Source organism: Rhinichthys klamathensis, unplaced genomic scaffold (assembly GCF_029890125.1).
Source record: "Rhinichthys klamathensis goyatoka isolate OS25496 unplaced genomic scaffold, OSU_Roscu_1.1 h1tg000263l_1, whole genome shotgun sequence".
Taxonomy (NCBI): domain Eukaryota; kingdom Metazoa; phylum Chordata; class Actinopteri; order Cypriniformes; family Leuciscidae; genus Rhinichthys; species Rhinichthys klamathensis.
This window is the reverse complement of record NW_026606784.1, coordinates 407,339-422,275: the sequence shown is the minus strand read 5'-3', so window position 1 is coordinate 422,275 and position 14,937 is coordinate 407,339. Positions and strand designations below refer to the sequence as shown.

Genomic DNA, 14,937 nt, shown 5'->3' with positions numbered 1-14,937 from the left:
TCAATGAGCTCGCACAAGGCAGTCATAAAACAAATGTAATGTAGCATCTGTATCATTTAATAAAATGCTGAACTATTATTATGTTTTGTGTAGTCTTGTCACTATCACACTACACAGACGATTACTCAATATATGGGTTTTTAGGTGTGGGGCCAAGAAATGTCATGATGCGATAAGGACACGAGGTATACCGCCCTTACCATCGTCTGCGTATGTATAGAAGCTGACACTTGAACAATAAACATTGACCATGTATCTGTGTCTCCGTGGTCATTTCTGCCCATACCTGTACGTTCTTGTCTGAAAAGGGCTGATATTTGAATAAAATCGAAGTACTTCAAGCCACACCAGATACTACTGTTACTTTTGATATTAACCCATTCATTATTCCATTTCTGTTTATCAAACGTCTCTGAATCTTGATCAGTTGTTGAATCTTTTTATGTTCACAAGTATTTACACTTGAACACATTTTGCTGAAAATTAAACCGTGGAAAGCAAGAACAATCTGATCTAATTTCTAAACAGAACTTCTGAAATGTGACTGGATTGATTCAGATGGACAAAAACGAGTCCATGTAAACCGTTTCTACGAGACCCGGAGCTTCTAGCGGCACGGACTCTACCTTTTTTTTATTAATGTAGAAAGCAAGATATGTTCTCTTTCCTCCCGATCACAGTAACAGTACTGGAGCATCTTTCTGTATACTGTAATGCACTCAAATGGATATTCTTGATTTGAATAGTAACACATGCTAAAGAATTCGCACAAAAAAAAAAAAAGCAAACTGTTTAATGGGTACAAAAGAAAGTGTGTATTGCAATTCAGTGCTTATGCAACAATTTCTTAAATAAACCAACTGACTGGAAGGAGTAACATTTCCTAGGTCAGAAAATGGACAAAACTGCTTGGACACATACAATGAGCAGACAAGTGTGTTGTTAACAGCCTAGGATTGTGGTCTCGAGTCCAGGCGGGATGACGGCGGGTTTCCTGATGATGGACTATCCTTTGAGTGAAGACAAGCCAGCCCTCATGATCTCATCAACCAGAAGGATGTTGCTGGCAATTACAGTGCTGTGCAGAAGAGAGAGAGAGAGAGAGAGAGAGAGAGAGACTGGTGAAAAAAAAAAAAAGGCTCTTTGATGCCTTCAGGAACCTTTTAACTTCATTAAAGTTGTCCATCACGTGATACAGTGGGAAATAACCAGTCTGAACTGGAGGGCTGATTCTACTCTTGTGCATTTTTATTTCGTGTCAGTCAGCCTTATCAGAAGCTCACGAGATGAGATGTAAGAGTTGTTGTGTTTTAATGATGTGCTGCACTGTTCATTCAAAACATTGCAGAAAGAGAGAATTGTCCAGACCGTTTATTTTGTAATTGACCTCATGTTAACCTCAGGTAAAACCTATACATGCCCTCCTCCAAGCCATGGTTAACAAGAGAAGTATATGGCTATACAACTAAATGTGACTAGTGCGGGCAAAATGAGTCACAATTAACACGTTTTCACAAATGAGTTATTTCCACATTCTCCATTTAAAAAAAATCTTCAAAATGTATGATTTGTTTGAATCAGAATAAAAAATGACTGAGCTACTAAATCGGTAGTTTAAGTCCATTTTGAGAAAAATCGAGGAAGTTTTCAGAAATTTTTATTTTTATCATTTTATAATAAATAACAAACAGCCTAATATATATATATATATATATATATATATATATATATATATATATATATATATATATATATATATATATATATATTCAGACCTACTGTACCCCTGGATGTAATATGTTACACATCAGATTTTCCCCAACAGTTAACCGACCATTTATTTAAGACAACAGATAATGTGTGCATGAATACACGCCAAGACAGACATTTTTGAAATACTGGGGTCTCACCAGGAGTGGAGCAGTTGCTTCTTCACACAGTAGTTATCCCACACACCGGCCTCTCCTGCAACCATGGGTTCACCTACAAACAACACACTGATGTTAAACCAGACAAGGATGCAGATGTTCTCTTCCAAAACACCACAAACATCTGAAATGAGCTCACAGGTGGAGAGAGTAGTTCACATTTAACACATATATAAACAGGAATGTGCACCAAAGCCAAATATCTTATTTGGATAGGAATGGATAATGGCTTCAAAGGGAATAAACTCTACTGGATAATAGGAGAAACGCTGGGCAGACACTTCTCGACTGCTGGATAACGGGTCAGCCGGGCGAAGGGCTGGGCGATGTGGCCAAAAAAAAAAGATCGTGATAACATTTTTCATATCAGTCGATTTTGATAGAAAAAGAAATAAGTTTTAAACTGCTCCTTATTGTTAGAACATGACAAACACCACGTTTAAATAAATATCTTTACGGGTGACACTGTTTCAAGTCTTGAAACAGGTTTGTGTCTCCTGACTTTGACGTGTGTGTTTAGCACAGGCTGCACTATTAACAATATTACGTTTCATCTCTAAGAAATGCTCAGCTGACAGTAGCTTGAGTTGACAGTAGCAGTAGCTGGAGTTTGGATGAAGATATACATTTATGTTCATTAACAAAAAGGGTTACATTGGTAAAAATGACAAACCTCAGAATTTTTTGTTAAAATGAAAAGATTCTGACTGACTATTAAAATGAACCATTGCTCTTCCGTAGCAGCATACACTTAGATCATGATCAACAGTTCAAATCATGCATTTATCAATCCCAATGATCTTTATGGGCCGCCCTAGCCAGGGGAAAGTGTGCTATAGCGGTTTAAACTCATTCACACACGTGTATGGTGAAGTGATTTTAGTGTAAGCTCTATGGATGACATGAGCGCAATGTATATTCTCAAAAATAAGAGCTTGACGAGAGTAATATCAACTAAGATGCTGAATCATAGACATATCATATAGTAGAAAATTTTTATTTTAATGTTTCAAACCTTGTATGATACGATACATGATATGTTTTCCGTCTAACTCTCTCCCAGAGCTGACAAGCATTTTGTATTCTTTATCATTTGTTCGGATTTGCATTTATGTGTGTGTTTTTAGACCCGTTTTCATCCGATTGCAGATGCAACTGATTTGGGGATTTTAACAGACATAGATATTGGCTCCACTGCACACGCCTGATTTACAGTACTACAATATCTTAAACATTGACTGCACACACACGTATTTTATACAGAGAGAGAGAGACATGCCTGTGTTCAGGTTCACTCCCACCAGTTGTCCGGACTCCTTGAATTCACTCTGGAGCTTCACAAGAGTCTCTTGAGGGTCGTAGCCTGAATTCTGAGCCAGGACCTTTGAAGAAAAGGAGATAAGCTTCAGTCAAAGGCTCCTTTACACTGTTGATTCAAGTATTTACACAGCGCACACATTGTTCTGTGGTTTGTCCAGTACCTTGGGGATGACGAGGAGGGCATCAGCAAACGCCTGCACCCCCAGCTGGGCACGGCCCTTTACTTTGGGCTTATGATTGACCAAAGCGTTCGCTACAGCCACCTCGAACGCACCGGCCCCGGCCACAACAGATCCTGCAAACACACACACACCAGATGAGGAAAACACCCCTATATCCACACAGATCCTGCAAACACACACACACCAGATGAGGAAAACACCACTATATCCACACAGATCCTGCAAACACACACACACACCAGATGAGGAAAACACCACTATATCCACACAGATCCTGCAAACACACACACACACCAGATGAGGAAAACACCACTATATCCACACAGATCCTGCAAACACACACACACACACCAGATGAGGAAAACACCCCTATATCCACACAGATCCTGCAAACACACACACACCAGATGAGGAAAACACCCCTATATCCACACAGATCCTGCAAACACACACACACCAGATGAGGAAAACACCCCTATATCCACACAGATCCTGCAAACACACACACACCAGATGAGGAAAACACCACTATATCCACACAGATCCTGCAAACACACACACACACACACCAGATGAGGAAAACACCACTATATCCACACAGATCCTGCAAACACACACACACACACACCAGATGAGGAAAACACCACTATATCCACACAGATCCTGCAAACACACACACACCAGATGAGGAAAACACCCCTATATCCACACAGATCCTGCAAACACACACACACCAGATGAGGAAAACACCACTATATCCACACAGATCCTGCAAACACACACACACACCAGATGAGGAAAACACCCCTATATCCACACAGATCCTGCAAACACACACACACACACCAGATGAGGAAAACACCCCTATATCCACACAGATCCTGCAAACACACACACACACCAGATGAGGAAAACACCCCTATATCCACACAGATCCTGCAAACACACACACACCAGATGAGGAAAACACCACTATATCCACACAGATCCTGCAAACACACACACACACACACCAGATGAGGAAAACACCACTATATCCACACAGATCCTGCAAACACACACACACACACACCAGATGAGGAAAACACCCCTATATCCACACAGATCCTGCAAACACACACACACCAGATGAGGAAAACACCACTATATCCACACAGATCCTGCAAACACACACACACACCAGATGAGGAAAACACCACTATATCCACACAGATCCTGCAAACACACACACACACACACACACACACACACGATGAGGAAAACACCACTATATCCACACAGATCCTGCAAACACACACACACACCAGATGAGGAAAACACCACTATATCCACACAGATCCTGCACACACACACACACCAGATGAGGAAAACACCACTATATCCACACAGATCCTGCAAACACACACACACAAGATGAGGAAAACACCACTATATCCACACAGATCCTGCAAACACACACACACACCAGATGAGGAAAACACCCCTATATCCACACAGATCCTGCAAACACACACACACACCAGATGAGGAAAACACCCCTATATCCACACAGATCCTGCAAACACACACACACCAGATGAGGAAAACACTCCTATATCCACACAGATCCTGCAAACACACACACACACACACGATGAGGAAAACACCCCTATATCCACACATATCCTGCAAACACACACACACACCAGATGAGGAAAACACCCCTATATCCACACAGATCCTGCAAACACACACACACACACACACGATGAGGAAAACACCCCTATATCCACACATATCCTGCAAACACACACACACACCAGATGAGGAAAACACCCCTATATCCACACAGATCCTGCAAACACACACACCAGATGAGGAAAACACCCCTATATCCACACAGATCCTGCAAACACACACACACACACCAGATGAGGAAAACACCACTATATCCACACAGATCCTGCAAACACACACACACACACCAGATGAGGAAAACACCCCTATATCCACACAGATCCTGCAAACACACACACACACACACACCAGATGAGGAAAACACCACTATATCCACACAGATCCTGCAAACACACACACACACCAGATGAGGAAAACACCACTATATCCACAGATCCTGCAAACACACACACACCAGATGAGGAAAACACTCCTATAGTCCACACAGATCCTGCAAACACACACACACCAGATGAGGAAAACACTCCTATAGTCCACACAGATCTAGATAGCATTACCATTAGCTGTTTTAGGTGTGAGGTGATAGTGAATAAAATACTCTTTAAATGAGTGGCAATGCAAGTGTTTAAGGCATATGGAATTGTTTTACATTTACGTGATTATGTTGTAATCAAACAGAGGGTAATTCAACAAGTGTATGCTAAAACTAGTCTATCTTATGATGTATTACTCTACACAGGAAGTGACAAAAAAGTGTGATGCTCAGAATAAAAGTGTTTAACCAATCAGATTGAAGAAAACACCACCTGACTCAGACTGGGACTGTCAACTTGAATAGGATTTCTAAAACTGTTCTTCAATATGAAATGGGATATTTTCTCTACTTTTCAGTAATATCCATCATGTTCTTCTTTAAAGTTTGCAGGTTTGTCTCCCTACCGTCTTCAATGGCGTTTTTGACGGCCCGGAGCCCGTCTCGGACCGCATCTTTGATCTGTGTGAGCGTGTGCTTGTTGGGCCCTTTCACCAGCAGGGTCACGGAGCGAGGGTTTCCACACTTCTCAATGAACGTGTACTTCTCCTCTCCCTGATGCAGAGAGCCAAACATAAGTGACTGTGCGCTGGCATTCAGACTGTTGCTCAGAGTTTAGTTCACTCACCAGTGTGTGCTCGTACACAAGCCCAGCGTGTCCCAAACACTCAGGAGTGAGATCGTCCACCGAGTTCATAGCTATGCCACCGCAGGCCAGAGACAGCCTTATGGGAAGAGAACATGTTTTGAATAGTAAGACGGAGTTTGCAAAAATGTTTAAACTTTACAATTTTTACATTGTTTTAAAGGGGTCATATAATGGTACATGCACTTTTTCAAGTTGATTGTACTGAAATGTGTGTTGGCAGTGCTGTGTACAGGCACCATCATATAATGATCAAAATCCATCCAGTGTTTTTGTTTTAATCTCCTTATATGTTTTCCCCTGCCTCAAATCAAGCCGTTCGACCGTGTGACGTCACACGCTCGGAAGCCCCTCCCACTATTGTTGATTGACAGCAGCGTTTCAACACAGACCCGCCCTCGCTCGTGAGGGAGCTGTCAATCATAGTCTGCGCGGACCGGCGCGGTCATTGTTGATATGCTGGAGCACTGTCTATGAGCAGAATGGCGTCTAAGCGATTGTGGTGTTCTGTTCTTGGGTGTAATAAGGAACACAGCAGTCATTTTAATGTTCCTAAATCCGAACCGCTGAAGACGCAGTGGCTGAGTTTGTTTTCGAAGGGAATATTCCCCACGAGCAACGTCAATGCTCTCATGTTTGCGCGAATCATTTCTCAGTGGACTGCTTTATAAACGAGGATCAGTATAAAGCTGGTTTTGCTAAGAAGCTGCTCATGAAAAAAGAATCGGTGGCAACTATTCGTGTTCCTGCTGAACCTCCAGAAGAACGGAAGTGAGTGTAACGTTTTATTAAACTTTATATTAATTTATATTAATCTTTGCAAATCGCTAGCTGCACGCTTCACAATGAATGCGTCTAAGGTTTACACTCAGGGTACATTACGACATGTTTTCTATGTATGACGTTCTCAATATAATTCATAATCCCACGTTTATAATGAACAACGCGTTATGGTTATTGTGTTATTGTGTTACAAACGGTGTATGCGCAGAACAGAGGGGTGGAGTGAGCGAAGCTCATGATCATTTAAAGTCATATGCACTGAAACGCCGTGCTGAAAACAGAGCTGTTTTTGACCAGGTAAAATAAGTGTTTTCTTACAATACTAATGAGAATTTTTAATTAAAGTATATTACAAACTTTTAATTTAGACCCTAAAGAATCATACTAGCTTGTACAAAAATGGCACTATATGACCCCTTTAATAAATAAAAGTGTTACACTTGACAAACGTATAAATTTGTATTGTACTGGTTGTTTTTCGATAGTGTAAGGCATATTGGCTGGAACATTTCCCCAAGAACCCTCTCATAATCATAACAGTGATTAAACCAAGCATAATAAGTCACAGCACGTTTCATATGGTAAAAAATGTGACTAATAGTCTGTGAAATAAGGTTTAGCACATTATTTCACAGACTCGGTCTATAGGTCAAGGGCCGCCAGGTGCAATAGGGTCTTTCACACTGGGTCACCAGGGTGGGTCCCCGAGAACTAAGCGTTCCTCTAGGGCCATTTTCCACCACCAGTAGCAACTCTGAATTGACGTAAGCCGTGCTTTCTTGTTGTGACTTATTTTGACAGCGCTGAGTACACCAGAGCCCGAGCACACAGTGTTTGCAAGCTGCTTAACAGTCATGTCTAATACATTATCATCAGATTAAACTGTCATTTTAAAGAAGTAAACCGTATAGGAAAACTATTAGCGTTTGCCGTGTGGTTACGCCCAATGTCGCAGGCCGACCTGAAATACGTAATCATGTTTCGATTGGTCAATCATTGATTCCTCAAAGTTGCGTTGGATTTTCTCCTCAGCGTAGATGTTAAGAGATCCATCTATCACTGTTTTCCATGTTTATAGAGATAGTTTGTAGAGTAAATATTCAGTATAGGCTATAATCTGTGTGTACACGGCTTTTTTTTTTTTAAATGGCGAGTGCTGGTGTTTTGCGTGCGTTCGGCCAGTCAGCATACACTTACATCACTGGTAGTTCGTATAGTGCTGGTTTAGACCCTGCTCTGAATTTAGTTCCCCCCAAAAGGAGTTCCTAGAACTAACATCGTTCCCAGTTCCTGCTGTGCAAATACGCCAAAAAGCGTGTACTTCCGCCAATGGTTGTAGGAACTATGAAAAGGTTCCTCCGGTGCGAAAGCCCCTATTGTTTAGCCTGAAAATATTATGCAAATGTATGCGTTTTCTATTTATATTCAAGTAGCAAAACTAATATTTTCTCATGTATAAATAAACATTAACTAAGCAGAAAAAAATCAACTTTGGTATAAATTATTAAAGGAGTATCGTTAACATTATTCTCATACCTTTCCATGTTCCTCCTCTTTGCTCGGCGCAGAGCCACAATCCCCTCTTTAGCCAAAGCATCCAGAGAAAATGGATCAATACCCTGTACAAAATACATTTTGGTTAAGACTAAGTGATTAGCAAGCTGTAAAAGTTAAAGAACAGGCACTCCACTTGTCTGATGAAAACATGTAGAAGGTGAAGTGTAATTTTGCAATTGTGTTTGAGGGTGTCTTTTAAATACATAAACAAGAATATATATATATATTTTTTTCTACATGTCATGAAAATGTGAGTAGTGCTTTTTTTTAATCATTGGTTGTTACACTGTGTCGAAAGCAAATTACTCAAGCCAATTTTAATTTCAATAATGACTATGATTATGTGGCTGAACTCAACCTGTAGAAAAGACCAGCCTTTAATTCAAGAGTCTGTTTACTAACCCCAAGTATGGCCAATACTAATAGTGATGCTTGCCTTAGACTAGAGAATATAATTAAGTAGGGTGTAAATAAATCGATTAAAAATGATTTATTCCACAACCTAAAATACCTTCTGATTGAGGACCACAAAGCCTTTCTTAGTGTCTCCACACACTTTATTCTTTAGATCAATGATTTTCATCACACGATCTTCAATGAACTTCCTTTCAGCCTTGACCAGCTTGTCTCGCTCATCTGCACTCTTGTAGAAGAACCCAGAGTTCACTTCTCTGTGAAAACAGGCAATCATTTCATTACAGATCTCCTAATTCATAGATGATTAGCAACACCGAGTAACCTACAAAAAAAGAATTAAATATGAACATTTGTAAAGCCTACGTTTTCTCATATTCCAAAGAAACGTTGCAAGTGAGAATAAAAGCGTCCTCCACCCTCTTCTTCATGTCAGGATGTCTAGATCCATGGTCCAACACCAATCCTCTGATCAGCCTGAGAAGAAATAAACCCAAACAGTTGTACATGTAAGTGCTGCAACCCCTATTGACCCACACCCGAGTTACTTTTCTTACAGGGAAATCAAGTAGCCTGGCTAACGTCAGACCATGTCTCATTGAGATAGAGACGTGTTCTTGGAACCACATGTTCATTTTCTCGTATTTGAGGCGTGGTTTACGAATGCCCAGAGCCGTTTATTGGGTGATACGAATGTCTATCAAATGCGCCTGTACGAAGCTAATAGCCAATCGTTTCAATTATACCAGATGACGTATGTAGAGCGACAGAAACTAGACGAGGAAGAAGACGATGGGTCAGAGATTTATGTGTACACGATGGCGTATGTATCTAAGGCTGCATCGAAAGGTACTTCGCGTCTGCTGCCATGTTGGATCCATAGGTATAAACAAACTGCTTCGGTGTGTCGCATAGACGTCGTCATCGTCTTGCTGCTCCCTCCCTGTTCTGTGATTGGTCCCCACGAAAATTTGGTCCATGGTATCCAGACTGCCTAGCAGCGTGAATAAAATCGGGGAAACCCAGGCTAGAAATCAAGGGGACTTTATGGATAAATATCTTGAGCAGAGGCCAGAAATTCAAGCTCAAGCAAAGACATTTCTTATGTTTCCGTGAACCATGAAACTGGCAAACGTTTGCGTATGGCAGTAGCCAGAGTTCAGATGAAACATCAGCTAAAGATGATGCTCGTTAAAGACTTTACGAGGGCGTTAACCCCTACATTTCCACCCAGCCCCCTAAAAGCTATTAACTGTACACTATTCGTGATCGCCTCAGTGACCTTTAAAAGTCAGAGTACTGTTTCTCAAGGAACACAGCCTACGACGTAGCTACGGCATGAGGTCGACGCAGAAGTATAAATTGGGCTTAAGCCACTTAATGCCCATGTCTGTGGAGAAAGAGTTGCTAAAACGTTTTGATCTGGACGAGCTTGTCACCTAGCCTGGCAAGCCAGACCTACATCAAGATGTTAGGTCTGGGAACTCACAATTGGCATACCTCAATCCGAGGGGCGGGATAAACAGTTGTCTTTCAATATCCCTCGGCACGCAATAGGATAGCGCTACAACCAACCAGAGCAACGAACGGTTGTGGATGAGTGAGTCCCATGCGTTTTTCCACCAGTGAACCAGCTAGTTGGTATATTATTAAACTTTTGCTGTATCCGGTCGTCAAAACTCTGAACGCATCTTCCTTTTTTAGGAATGACTTAAGTGACGTTCTCTTAACTCCAAGTCATCCAGAGTCGCGGGCAAAGCTGATTCGAAAGACCGCTGTTCGCCAGCAGCATCTTCTTTGTTTTCAAGCAGCGGGAAATCACCTGTGGAAATCACGCGGAACCGCCATAACTCTGCCATCACAGGGCTCCAGACTAACTTTTTTTACTAGGAGCGCTGTTGCCCCTGACTGAAAATTTTAGGAGCACAAGCAGAAAATTTAGGGGCACACCTTAAATCAGCTTGCAATGCAATTATTCAAATTTCCCCCAAAATAACTGTAATACTGACAAATTCTTTAATAATAAAGAGACTTAACGTACAGATATTACGATATGCAGTTTAATTTTAAGTTCACAGGGCTCCAGACTCAAATTTGAGGGCAGCATCACCTCAAATGAGAACTCACACTGAGTGAGAAATTCTGGTAGCACTGGGGCTGACAATAAATCACTAAGCTTAATTTAGGGTGTAGATGAAATTAACTTTTGTTATTATTATCATTCATAATGTCTTAATATTAATTAAAAAACTAAAGGAGTGAAAATTTATATTAAGGAGTGAACATAGCCAATAAACATCCTACTGTTTACAATGGTATTTAAAAAATAATAATAATAATAAGTGTTTAAATAAGAGTTATCCAACATCTTAATTTTTAGTTTTAGGACAATCTTTGAAGGATGAACAAAAAATGTGTTGGTCATCACATAAAAAATAAATTTAAAAAAGCATTTATATATGATATTATAGTTTTGAAGTGCTAGAAAAGATGTGTATGCTGCGTTTGACTATTTCTGTCACATTATCATATTTATGGTTAGAGTTGCTTACTACGTTAGCCTAAATCCATGGTGAATGTTGCTGATTTGTGGACTGAAAGCCTTCTATAAGTTTTTCTCCTGGTTTCCACGTCAGCGCTGTTTGATCTGATATCTATGGTTTATAACAGAACTCTGCGCCGAATCGGAATGTTTCTCACTGGATCTCGTAGCGATGATGTTATTAATTATGAGGCGAATTCAATGGATTTCTTCACTGGATCTCCTAGTAAGTGTCGCGTGAGCGAGATCAGCCCGCGACTGGCAAGTTCGGGTCTTTATTTTACTGTTAATGGTTCGGGGCGCTGCTCCATTGATATACATAAGAAAGGCTATGCGCTGCTCTGTCTATTATTGGTCCGGAATGATTAACGGTCCGTGAAGCATAAATGAGTAGCGTATTTTCGTTCCACTTTCATTTTGTTTGCATTCGCTGCTTGGTAACGAGTCGATAGATCGCTCTCAGACGCACATAGCAGCTTGATATTTGTCTCCGTCTCCTTCCCACAGACACGCGCACTCTCTATTCTTGTCACACTCACTCATTCCGGATTCATTGATGCGCCCCTTCCACGCTTAACCATGCGTTTAACGTGAGGCAAATTTACTGGTCGCACATGTGCGACTGGATGTAAAATTCAGTCGCACACTCTCAAATTTTAGTCGCAAAATGCGACCATTTGGTCGCAGTCTGGAGCCCTGCGTCATTATGTAAAGCCCGCCCACCAACTCTACACGATCTGATTGGCCGGACCAGTTTTTGTTTTTTCCAGCTCAAAAGTCTATGGAGAGTTGCTAGACCACACTTTGCCGCAAAATAATTTTTGCTGCCGCTAGGGTGCGTCTAGATTTCTAGGCTACTTGTTACCGACTTTGCCACTACCTACTTATGCAATAAAAACTGCACTGCAACAAAAATGTAAGGCATGTGTTTTTATATTTAAAGCTGTTAAATGGGAGTTTTAATTAATAGTGTAATCGTGTTAGTGCATCGTGCATTTTGTAAGGTATAATGTGAGGTATATCGTCTGGTTATGTCGTTGTTCTATGTATGCCCAGAGGGAATGCCGTACTCTAGGTTTTTGTGAAACTCCGCCACTGCTTAGCACAACCCGATCCCACAACCATCATTCGCTTTCATTATATGGAAAAAACTGCCCAGGATATTCATCGAAATATTCACTTTTTGTGCTACACAAGTCCTTATGTCATGTTCAAAACAATTTACCACTTTTCACAATTTCATTTTTGAGAACGTTTTCTTTAAGGAGAGCCTACAATCCACACAAGCGAGGAAACCATTCTCTGAGTCTTACTGTGTATCGCTGTCGGTTTTGTGTCTCATCTCCATGATCTCCACCATGTAGAGGTCGATGGGCTCGTTGGGTTTCCTGATGGCCAGCACAGCGTCCACCACAGCCTGAAGCAAAGCACATGTAAATGTACAGGGGAAAGATGTCCCATCCAATTCATTTTTATCATATTAAAGGGGTCATGAAATGCATTTTCAGATCTTTGTGTTTCTGGAGGTTATCTTATGAAGTTAGTAATGTTTTTGCACCAATCAAATTTGTGAAAATCATTTTCCATACTTTGTTTCAGAGGCTGATCTTTCAGAAATGCAAATAAATGCCAAGTGCAGTGATTGGCGAACTGTATGACACCATATTCTAACATGGTTTAATATGTGTCTAGCATGTTGCTACCATGTTTAGCACTTGATGACACTTTAATATGATGCTACGAGCACAATACAGTCTAAAACATGTCACTGCAGTAGTGATCGACCGATATATCGGACGGCCGATTAATCGGGCCGATATTTGCTGTTTTTACTATTTGTTAAAAAAAAATTCAATAAAAAGTTCCTTTTTTAAATTAAGACTTATAACATTTGTTATTATCATTGTCATTTTTATGATGTAAATTGAGGGAGCAAAAGCAGTATCGGCTCCAAATATCAGCTCAAGAAAATCGGCATATCGGTAATCGGCAGTGGCGTCATGCCCATTCAAAGTGAGGGGGCACGTGCCCCCTCAGATTTTTCCTCCCTAGGGTGACCAGAAGTCCCGAAAAATTCGGGACAGTCCCGAAATCTAAGCTGTTGTCCCGAATCCAGCCTTAATTGTCCCGAAAATTATACTAAAGCAAAATCTTGATATAAAATATTAAAAACTGTCCGTGGAAGTTGAGTCGTCCTGCAGCCAGCCCCTTCCAATTGCAGCAGCCGCGAGAAAAGTGAATGTGCAGGCAGCCAGTCTAAACTTTAGTTTTTTTACGCGCGTCATTTGCTCTTGACGCGCGAATGGATTCAAAGTGTTCACGCGTAGGCTATAACTAGACGCGGTAGGCGCGAATTTGACGCGCTATTCGCGTCTGGTGTGAACGCAGCATTAAAGGAGTGATTGATTGGTCGCGTCACTGTGTGCAAAAAAAAACTTTGTCCGGGCCTTATGTCTGATGTCGGGTTAGGCCTACACAAAGCAAATCATCTACAAAATTATTTAGTTTTCCTATTTAATGACCGACAAATTAGTTGTAATAATAATTTTGCCATGAGGCTTGTTAGCGTTAGGCTATAGCCTGAAAGGTCTGATTTAGCCTACACACTGTTACAACAATAACACTTTTTTTTTCACAATGACATTTGATTTCATGATTTTAATGGGGTTTTTTTTTTGGCAGACTAAAGACTAATGACAGACTTTGATCTTTGAATTAAAAAATATGTTTGGTTCAGGTTTGAAATTCATTATCTTTTAATGTAGTCTAATATCATAGTAGGACTACCCCCCAAATCCCTACAGCATAGTTGTTATACAGATCGCTATACATATTGCATTTGATTTGATTACTTTTTTACATTTCTGTCAAATATTAACCATTTTCAAATAAACGGGGTAGTGTTAACCTTATTCAGCACTGAAATCTGTCAAACTTCTTTCAAAGTCCTTCATCACATATTAATATTAAAATAACTTAATTTCAGAGCACCACAAAGTCAGACCTCAGCACCTTTATGTAGGCTATACCTTTAATGTAAGATTGTTCTTAGGTCACATACCAATTTAAAATCATAACATAAAAACTGCAATGGTACTGTTTTTAAAATCATGTGTAGTAGGGTTGGGCGATGTCTACCAATTTGGCATCAGACGATGTCTACAGTGAAACATCGCGATGGATGATGATATCGGGAGCGGGATCGGGGGTATTTTCGTAATATTCTCATTTTCCACTAGATATTTTCCTCTATATCTCATCTAGACATGTGCCGGTATTCGGTAATGCGATAAATCGCGGTAATGAATATGCACGATATTGTTATCGCGGGGACTTCGAAATACCGTGAAAAATAA

At 40.6% G+C, this 14,937-nt stretch overlaps 1 protein-coding gene across 1 annotated transcript in view; it reads right to left on the bottom strand.

Moving 5' to 3' along the window:
* Positions 1-778: 778 nt before the first annotated feature.
* The window catches only part of cct6a (chaperonin containing TCP1, subunit 6A (zeta 1)), a 28,539-nt gene continuing 14,380 nt past the window's right edge, over positions 779-14,937 (bottom strand). Inside the window, exons 5-14 of the mRNA XM_056267840.1 lie at positions 12,895-12,998; positions 9,406-9,516; positions 9,137-9,296; positions 8,605-8,687; positions 6,268-6,364; positions 6,047-6,194; positions 3,410-3,543; positions 3,208-3,310; positions 1,911-1,983; positions 779-1,078 (exon numbers count right to left, since the gene is read on the bottom strand). Of these exons, the coding sequence (XP_056123815.1) occupies positions 1,006-1,078; positions 1,911-1,983; positions 3,208-3,310; positions 3,410-3,543; positions 6,047-6,194; positions 6,268-6,364; positions 8,605-8,687; positions 9,137-9,296; positions 9,406-9,516; positions 12,895-12,998 (1,086 nt within the window). The 3' untranslated portion in view covers positions 779-1,005. The remainder of the gene's footprint in view (positions 1,079-1,910; positions 1,984-3,207; positions 3,311-3,409; positions 3,544-6,046; positions 6,195-6,267; positions 6,365-8,604; positions 8,688-9,136; positions 9,297-9,405; positions 9,517-12,894; positions 12,999-14,937) is intronic.